At 26.0% G+C, this 10,730-nt stretch overlaps 1 protein-coding gene across 1 annotated transcript in view; it reads right to left on the bottom strand.

Moving 5' to 3' along the window:
- Window positions 1-7,468: 7,468 nt before the first annotated feature.
- Window positions 7,469-10,730, bottom strand: part of LOC108565474 (metabotropic glutamate receptor 2-like) — a gene marked incomplete at its 3' end in the record, with an annotated part of 16,319 nt that continues 13,057 nt past the window's right edge. Inside the window, exon 2 of the mRNA XM_017924968.1 lies at window positions 7,469-8,118. Coding sequence (XP_017780457.1) covers window positions 7,469-7,937 — 469 coding nt within the window. The remainder of the gene's footprint in view (window positions 8,119-10,730) is intronic.

The raw sequence follows: 10,730 nt of genomic DNA on the forward strand, positions 1-10,730 counted from the left end.
TGGCCGATAAGTCCACTTATACAACAATATTTTGACACATGAAGGCGAAAATTATTATACTCTGTATAATAAATTTCACATCTTCAGATATAATAATATTACAGAATGTTAATTTTTGACAAAATATAGCAATTATTCGAGTTTTGGTCATTATATCAAATTTTATCTAATTACTCTATAAACACGTGTGCCAAGTTAAAACAATTTCGTTTCCAGTGAACCTATCAGCAAATTTAAAGAAATCATAATTTTCCTGTTAGAAGCATTCAAAATATAATTATGTTTTTAATAGATAAATATGTATTTTTTTATGTCGTGCAATTTTATTCACAATTTTTTCATCAATGTTAACATTGAGTAAATTTAAAATCGCGGTTGACATTAGGTAGGTAATCATTCCCGGTGGATAGTTACCATTATGATGATTTGATTTTTAGATATTTTAATTTATTTGGTTGGCTGTTGTCTTGTAGGTTAACTTCAATAGTATATTGATTCTATACGATTCCACTATTTCCTTTCACTGTGAATCTGCTGCTATCCTTAACACTGTTATTGTCCATCGACTTGACTGAAGGTCCATATGCTGAACCTCATTCATTTCACTGTCCATCTGTGATGAACGATGGACCTATTGCTGCAAGCATCGAGAGGGCTCACAAAGGGCCTGGTTTGACCAGGATTTGAACCTGCGCCCACTAGCTCGTGGTTAGGGCGACTTAAGCATTCGCCTAATAGTTGCCCTAAATGTGTATACAATTTAAATTATTCATTAATTACTATGTAATTGTTCTATCAACTAAACAATGTTATAGCAGTTGAGTAAACCTTGGAGGCTTTAATTTTCCGATTGACGTTTTCAATTACTCTAATCCCGCATTGGATTAAGACGATTAAATACACCGCATGGAAATTATAACTTCGTTTGCATCGATTCAATAGATGCAAATAGAGAATTCCATGTGTACGTTCCTAATATTACAGGAAATATCATTATAATTGCATCTATTTGCATGCGAGATAAATGAATTACAGAATATTATATAAAACACATTTGTTAATAATTTTTGACATAATCATTTGTACATCTTCCAATACATTTAAAATTTCTGCTTTTGATGTAATAATTTGTGCATCTTCAAATTCATTTCAAATGTCTGATTTCTCTTCTTCGAACGAGATAAATTACTTGATGATTTGTGCATCTCCAAATTCGTTTCACATTTCTAAATCTTCATATTGGAACAAGATGATTAATAAATTACATAATGATTTGTACATCTTCAGATTAGTTTCAAATTTCTCATTTCTTTTTCTCAAACTTATAAATTAATAAATTACATAACTGAATTTTCCTTTTGGAATGAGATTCTCAATGATTCAAATGAAATTATATAAAACACATTTGTTTATGTAATGAATATGTGACTCCCCATTTCCAAGTGGTATAATTACGTTTTAATTTATTAAAGGTCTGTGGTGTAGAACCGGAAACGTGGGCGTTTGTTTGTTCCGATGGTTTTGTTTGCAATAAGACCATCCGCAATTTGAATACAAATGCCCGGATTCCTTCCTTGCACGAGGAATCGGGCCTGAGTGCGTTTTATCGTTTCCAATTAGTTGCCGAAAACAGAAGGCTCGAATATTCCCCAACAAATCCAAATGTGCAAATCGATAGCAGTTCAGATAGCAATGGGATTAACATATCCTGTGTACGGGTTTGAAATCAAATGTAATGCATTTTGCAAATAATTTATTAAATTTATTGAAGAAATTGAACATTGTAGATTATATAAATTAAATATAATTTTACCCTCGGTTTCCGAACAAATTTATTCCATTTTTGTAATTATTTTAATACAATTATATAACACTAAAATAATGCAAATTATACAGATTATTAAATGATAATTATTTGTCAAAGTAAGATTGAAATTAGAAAATATTAATATTAACTTATTTTTTAAAATCTATACAATAAATGTACTAATTCCAGTTTCAATAAAAAAGACAAAAAAAATGAAGAAATTTGGGAACATAATTCGTTCATAAACCGAGTTTGAATACCAAATTGTTCGTGTTTTTAATTGATAAATTGTCAAAACAATGCAATCAATAGATGTAATATTTTTGAAATAATTAATTACATGTATTGAACATATTGAATACATATTAATAGTTATACAATATATAAAGTTACCTCAGTTTTCAAACAAAATTCGTTCGAAAACCGAATTATTCAAATTTTTAATAGCTAAATTAACGTAATAAAGAATTCTATTTAATACTAAAATTTTAAAAAAATAAAAATTTAACAAAATTCTTAGAACTGTAGTAAAATAACGAAATCAGGAAATGCTTTTTCATATAATAATCCTCTCATTTGGGTATAAAAAAGTGGATTAAAATATTAAAATTAAAACTGAATTAAATATTTTGTAAATATATTTTTTCTAAATTGATTGAAAAAAGTTACAAATTGTAGAAATTTTAAATATTTGCATGGTAATATGTTTAAAACCAATCTATTAGTGACTTGAATCCAAGTAAATTGTACAGACAAACACATATCACTATTTACAAATACATAGTCAGAAAGAAATTCCAATATTGAAAATTTTCATCATTCAAATGGAAAACACAAATAGCAATCCCGAACGTGTTATGATTTGTATCTAAAAACTTGATTTTCACGTTAAAACTCGAAGATAAATTGAGAAGCATGTGATTGATTCATTAAAATAATTAAAAATAATGTTTACATAACTTTTTTAAAGAAAACTTTAATACAATCTCTCACCTATATGATGAATTAATTTCTAATTATTTATTTATCTTAAATTTTACAAATCTGGGCTGAAAGACCTATGGTCAATAGCCCTTTGTATCGGTTAACTTTTTTGAAATTATATATATTTATTTTGTTCTTTTTATTTCTGTATATTTTTTTTGTACGACTGAAGCAATAAACATTATTATTGTTACAAAACAAATATAGACAAACGTGAAAATCTTGAGTATTTTTTCATATAAATTTGTGAATGAAGAAAATATGTGTAATAAAATAAATGCTGAGTTTATTGGGTATTAGGGATGACAAATTGTATTAATCTATAAATTATATATGTTTTTTAATCAAATTTCATTAATAAAATTTGTAATTTTATGTAAAATCAATGAAAACATAAAAAAAAACAATACCAATTTTACACGTCTGTTTCATATAGCAATAAAGTATAGTTTTTAATATATTTAATATAAAAAATAACTAACAATAAAGGTCATAAAATCAGTGAACATTAATATTTTGGACACATTGTAATAAAAGTGGAATAAAAAAACACATTATTTCCATTCACCACAAAATCAATTGATTTTGCCGAAGAATCCCGATCACATAAAACTTCGTTCGTTTTTTTTTTCATTAAATTTATTGTCGTTGCACAATGGAATAAAACCCGAATGGAAAAAAGCATGCCGACATTACTGCGGTAATTACTCAATAAAAATCAATAGTGTAAATGGGAAAATTCACGCAGCATTTTCTTCACCGTTTACCAGTGAATACGTTTTATGCACGTTTGATAGTCTACCAATGCAAAATAATCGTCACTTTTACGGCGATGCGAAACCTTTGAAAATCTACTTTTCCGCCCTTTCGGTTCGCGTCTCCGCAATTCCTGATACTTTTTTCTTTTCCTCCTTGTTCTCAAAAACCTCATGGATGCAGACAGACAGCATCTTTAAAACATAAAATCTCCAAACGTAAATGGAACGAGCTTATTTTTCCAAGAGCATCAGCAAACTCGTGAATACTTTATCATCAATCTTTGTTAATACAAAATCGAATGGAAAACTCAATGAAAATAATGTTATTTTCAAAACGTACTTATCATTTAGTTCCCATTTTAAAACTCTATTTAATAAACTATTTAATTGAATGAATTTTCTATTTATTATTTACATTTTTATTTTCTCCTTACATAATTTTATTTATTTATTATAACAAGCAATATTAAACAAGTTTGTTAAGGAAAATTACATTTTTATTGAGGAGAAAAAAGAAAAATAATATATTTTTTTAAATAGGATTTTATTTTAAAAATAGTTATAAAAATGTGTCTTTTATATATTGAAAATGTTATAAATTATAGTTAAATTATAGCATATATAAAATTAGTACCGATAGATGGCGTACTTAATGTATTTGACGTTTGCCAGCTTACAAAAGTTAAGCAATATTTGTTGATAGAAATTGTATTTTTTTGTAAAATTACAAAAAATATGACATTTTTTAGTGAACACACATATTTACAGATTATATTTTTATTTAATGCTCACCAATTCTTTCATTAGAAAAAAATATATTTTTTTTGACAACAAAAATAGAAACAACAGATTTCTATAGTTATAATACAACGTTTTATCATTGATATATTAAAATTGCTTTAAAATTGTAGCATATTTAAAGTTAATAGTTAATATGACCGATAGATGGCGTCCATCATATATTTGACAGTTTACAAAATTTAAGCAATATTTGTTGATTATTAAAAACAATTCAAATTAATCTAATCAATTAAAATGTATTATTATTTTTTGTAAAATCCGAATATAATTCAATAATAACTTAAAATGAGAGAAAAAAACCCAATTGTATATAAATTACAAAGTTTACATCAATAATATCAATTGTGAATGTTCGTTGAAGCTAACGCATTCTGGCCACAGGATTTTTACAAAGAAACTTGTGTGAAATACGAATTCCGAACCGAATCGAATCGCCCTGCTAAAATCCCATTAAACTTTATCGAAAATTCCATTTTTACGCCCGTCACCATTCACTAAACTCCCGTTTTCATGGTGAACGTAAAAAAAAGAAGTAAGCCAGAATGAACTTTTTAATTTTGCTACACGCTAGTCGTTACAAAGTTTACCGAAATAAAGTGCTCTTCTACGGAATAGTATTTGACATTAACTATATTGAATAAAATACATAGACTTTTTTTAATTTACGTATTGAAATAAATAGTATAATTAGTGTCAACGTAGTTTTTATGATATAACCCGTAAGTACTAGCAATGGGTCAGAATGACCCACCTAATATTTCCCGTCATTCGCAATCTATTGTAATTTGTAGTTTTTCTAGTACATGCATTTTATTGTAAAGATATCCGATAAAATGACCCCTTTTAGGTGTAGATTTTTAAATTATGTTCATTTCATTAAATAATATGAATTAATCTGTGTTTGTTGTAAAAAATAATTTGTTCTATTTATTGAATACTTAATAAACGTGTCATTTTGACCCATACTTGTGTTTATTTTTTTGTTAATAGTAACGGGTTAAAGAAGAAAAATATTTACCAAAGCTTCTCTTCTCAGGTAAATTTTGTTGAGATATTGATAGTAGAGTATTCGGAAGATGAAATACAATTCTCAATTAATCTCGAACAACATCACTAATTAATCTTCTGAAAGGCGAACGGCTCATTATTTCTCACATTCCTTTGATCGGAAAACGCTAATCAAAGCTTGATTCCCTTAATATCTCCCTCGTCGCTTGATCCAAGTAATCTAACAATTACTCACTAATTGTTATATAATTAGTATAAAAAAATACGTGTTTACCAATCAATTTTATTCATTTATTCTTTAACAATATCATTATAAAAATAGCATCAAAAGAAAAATGTGTCAAATTATTCATATATTATTAAAAAAATAACATTTCTAATAAAAAAATAGATCAATTTTTCACGTAAATATATTGGAAAAGATAATTTGTAACGGATATTTCAAGAAAAAAAATGTAATTTTCTTCTTTTCATTTTATAAAACATATCAATTCTATAAACTGCATTGCTTTCTCATTTCATTTATCTATATGTTATATTATTAATGTTTTCATAATTGACATTTTAGAATTTTCTATTTTATAAATTTTATAACAAGAATATGAACACTTCAAAAAAATGAAAAAACTAATGATGTTTCAATTATGTCTTGATAATACATTTTCTTATTTGACAGAAAAATACATATAAAAAATCGAAGAAAACAAATGTATTGTAATTTTTCGCTCATTAATTAATACATTATGTAGAATAATTCTTGATTAAATACGTACAAATATTTTTTATTTATTTTCAAGCAATTTGTTTTATGTTTCTTGTTAAATTCAGAACAGATTCTAATTTAATCACAGTATAAAAGTTATATAATGTCAAGTTCGTGGTGTAATTTAATTGTTACTAATAAATATATACTAAAAAAATGGAAATCAGAAACGTAATATAAAAATATTAAGATTTTATTTTTTTAATAGAAAATATCCATGTTTTCTAGAAAGCCTAAACTTAAAAAATAAATATTCTCAGCATCGATTATATAATAAAAAAAATATGTTTGAAGTAAATAACTAAAGTTAAGTTAAACACTAATTAATAAAGAGATTTGCATTCATTTCAATTAATATGACATTAATTTTGTTGTTATTAATAATTTTAAACTAATTAACAATGAGAACTGACCTTTTTTGTTATTATTAATAAGTTTGAACAATAAAACTAATTAACTAAAAATTTTATAATAAAAGTTTAATTTTATTACATAGATCTATTTCATCTGAATTTACTTAATGAAAAACACAATTAGTAAGTTCATATTACTGCACCAAATATAATTTACTTAAAAAAAAGAACTTTTGAGGAAACATTAAATATTGAAGTTTTATATTTAAGATGAATTAACTGAATATTGGCGTGAATAATTGTGGTATAATTTTATTTCGAAAAATATATTGAAAAAAATTGCGTATTTTCTTCGTTTATATTGGAATGATTTAACTAAAGATATTCGAGAGTAATTTTAATAATCGTGGTACAATTTAATTTTAATTTTTGAAAAATCATTAAAAAAAGTTACAAAAAAAAGTTACAAAATCTTAAATAAAGAGTAATTACTTAACTATTTCGTTTATATTTAGTAATTTTAGCACATTTTTTTTAAATAATTATGAATTTAAGTTTATTATTTAAATAAAATTAATAGAAAAGTAATTTACGTAATCTACGCTAATTTAAAACTATTTGTGCTGATTAAAAAGATAATTTAGTACATAGCATATATTTTTTAATTTTGGATTTTTAAGTATAAGTTTAAATTTGTTATATAAGCTGCATTTAAAGGATGAATGAAATAGAGATTAGTGGGATAATCTAAAACTAATAAGAAACTCCCTTAATTACAAGGTAACGAAAACTCTGCCCACCCTCGCCGGCTCCTTTGTTAATCCATTTTAGTTGTTGGTAAATACAAATTTAATTATGTAATAAAATTCGGTAAGGACAACAAGAACGACCCAAATTGGAGCGAGGCAAAATCGTGTAATAATATTGTGCATAGCTAATGGATCTTAGTTTACTAACTAGTTTCAAAGCGTCAACCAAAAAAAGAAAACCTTACCTTTAATAAAATCCACGGCCATCTCTAATCCATAAGTGTCCTTGTCGCAATCATCAAGGATGTGCGCTCCGAGCGTGATATTGGGTAAGAATCGATGAATGGTCACACCATCATTCAACCTATCCAACGTGTAGAGCATAGCTTCCAAAGCTTGTATCCCGCCTTGAGGCATCACCGGTCCACAAGTTACAGAATCCTCACGCTCATGGACCATCATCAAACCTCCTAATATCAAATCTCCTTCAACTATCGCTTCCTTCTTCACAGGCCAAGGTATCTCCAAACTAGTTTCACCATGATGATGCCTCAACCTGTGATGCTGCGTCTCCTGAGAATCCCCATCCTCTCTATAATTATCCACCTCAAGAAGCTCATGCAGCTGCAGTTTATTTCGATGCTTATGATGGTTCTTCGTCCACACCGCACCGAACACCATCAGCACAGAATACACAAAAACCCACCTCATCATTAATACACACAAAATTCGTCCACTAATCCATAATTAATTCGCACTACAACCAGTACATGATCAGTTCATCATCCAATTTTATTTTATTTTTTATTTTCTATTTTGGTACAAACCGATGCATTACCGAAATCAATAATTTCCATTAGCGAGTTACGTTTTTTTCTCTCTTTCACTCCTGTACCTGTGCAAAAAAATCTTTTGTCGCACCTTATTTCCTACCGTTTTATGAATTATTTATTTTTTTATTTTATTTATTTTTTTAAAGGGATTTACTTATTCACGAAAGCAAATTGAAACATGCAATTTCCTCCTCAGCAAACACCAGCAGATTAAATTCGCGGAGCAAAACCGAAGATGTTAATTATTCTGCCGCGGTTCCGGCAAAAACAATATTTGATTCCTTTGTGGTGGAATTGTAAACAACCAGAAAAGGGAAAAGCGTTGCATTTTCAATCTTTCGACACATTCGCTGTTTTCTTTTGTTGTCGAAAATTAAAATTTGATACATTTCCTCTTAGATATTTCATCAGGATATTTTTGTTTGTTTTCCTCGAATTTACGGTTGATTAAAATTCAATTAAATAAATAAATCTTGGGTGTTTTTTCCAATTGAATTATAAAATAATTATTTTTACTGTATTAATTTTAAATAATTTAAAATCCAAAATATAAAATAATTATTTATAAAATCCATATTCATTTTAACATTCAACTGCAATATCTCGCATAGTCTGGTTCCACTAATATACCGCACTGTTTGAAACCGAACTAATCACCTGTCTCTTCACCTTGTTATTTTTTGTATAAATTACATTTGAATAAACACTTTAAGAATTAAAGTAATTAATTTGATTGCATAATATTGTTTAAAAATGATTTTTACTAATTAAAATATTCATTAATTAAAAACAAAATTTTAATACAGCACGTTAAACGAATGAGTGTTAAACGGACTATTTAATCTCGTATAAATATATATATTTATATATTCTATAAACGAGTGTCTATTCGTTATCATGAACGTACACTTTGTCACAATGATATATTTTCTAAATTACATTTGAGAGTATCATTGATTTCAAAATTCAAAAATTATTTGATGTGATAATGGTTTAACAATTTGAGTGAATTTTCAATTAAAAAAAGATACGTATAGATACATAATAAAATATAAATAAAATCTCAATATTTCCCAAATAAAAACGGTCAATTTACAATTTTAGTCATATATTAACATTCAACTGCATTACTTCGTATAGTCCGCCTGTTTGAAACCGAACTAAGACATTAAAATCCCATAAAAAATAAACTATTTAATTAAAGAAAAAAAGATCACTTATTTATAAAAAAAAAAAGTGTACTAATTAATGTTTATTTTGTTCTAAAATTTTCAAACCGGGCTCTATTGAATCCATACTAATAGAGGTATTTCTGTACATTAAATTAAATGTCCCGAATATTTAAAAATATACTTAATTATTTATTTGATAACAATCACAAAGTTAGTGTAATAAAAGCAAGAAATCCATTCATAAATATTAATGTTACAAATGTATATTTAACTAATACATTTAATACATAAAAAAGTACGTTATATTATTGTAAAAATAGATATTTTTCAAAGTAATTTGGTTTATTCTTGCGATAATTATGAATGTGTCATTTATAGAAATGTTTTTGAAACTTTCTTTAAAATTACATAAACTTATTTTAATTTAAATTTAATAGTTAAAACAAGGCGAAAAGTCCATTCTTCTTCATTTATGTAGAATATATTTTATTTTGAGTAATAATTTATTATTAACCTTGCTTTATTTTTCATTTCGGTGTTCATTTTTCAATTTATAATATTTGTTTTATTTTTCTAAATTTTATTTTTTGTTTTAATTTGTTCGTTTTATCTATATTTTAGCCTATAAATTATAAGTAGTAATTAGTAAAAATAATTGTATAAACATATGTTCTTATAGTTTTTCCATGTAATAATTAGCAATTTCAATTTGGATGCAGCACTGTATTATTTACGTAATGAATATATATTTCAAGAAGCAAAACACAATTAAGATAATTATTGAATCACAATCCGTAAACCTATACTGACTTTCACATGAATATGTATGTACAAAATTGTAAGCAAATAAATTGAAATATCTTCAATTGAAATTTTCAATTTATTTCAGTAAATAAAATAAATTAAAGAATATTATTTTCAGTTATTAATAATTACCTCGAAATTTTCAAAAATAATGTATTTCAATTGTATATAACAATTTGGCATAATTTAAAATAATTTAATAAAAAAATATATTAATAAAAAAATTTAAAAAAATCTTTATATTTATATATTCTTTTAGTAAATCTTGTTTTGATGTAAAAATTCGTTCATTAATGTTTCATGGATAATTAAGTATGCTAATAAATATTCGTATGAAGACTGTATTCAATTTACGACGTGCCGAGGAAAAAAAAAGCAAAGCGTTGAAAATATGAAGAACGAGAAGAATAAAATTAGTGTAATGTAAATTACTGTCAATGAGGAAAGTGGAGGGCGTTCGGTGAACGCGCTGAAAACAACATAAAATTAAATTTGATCTTGCCTCGTCTCAAATTCCGCCCTACTTTGGATGTTGGCGAAAATAATAATTTTTCGCGTGGGATGGGTTCTTCTATTAAATTAATGTCCCTTTATGCTGAGGGTGCGACGAAAAAAATAAGAAGTACGTATATAAAGATATAATGCTAAAATAATAACATGTTGTTTCGTTAGGGTGGCGAAATAAATGAGAGATAGAG

This window comes from Nicrophorus vespilloides, unplaced genomic scaffold, assembly GCF_001412225.1.
Source record: "Nicrophorus vespilloides isolate i.1.1-1 unplaced genomic scaffold, Nicve_v1.0, whole genome shotgun sequence".
Taxonomy (NCBI): domain Eukaryota; kingdom Metazoa; phylum Arthropoda; class Insecta; order Coleoptera; family Silphidae; genus Nicrophorus; species Nicrophorus vespilloides.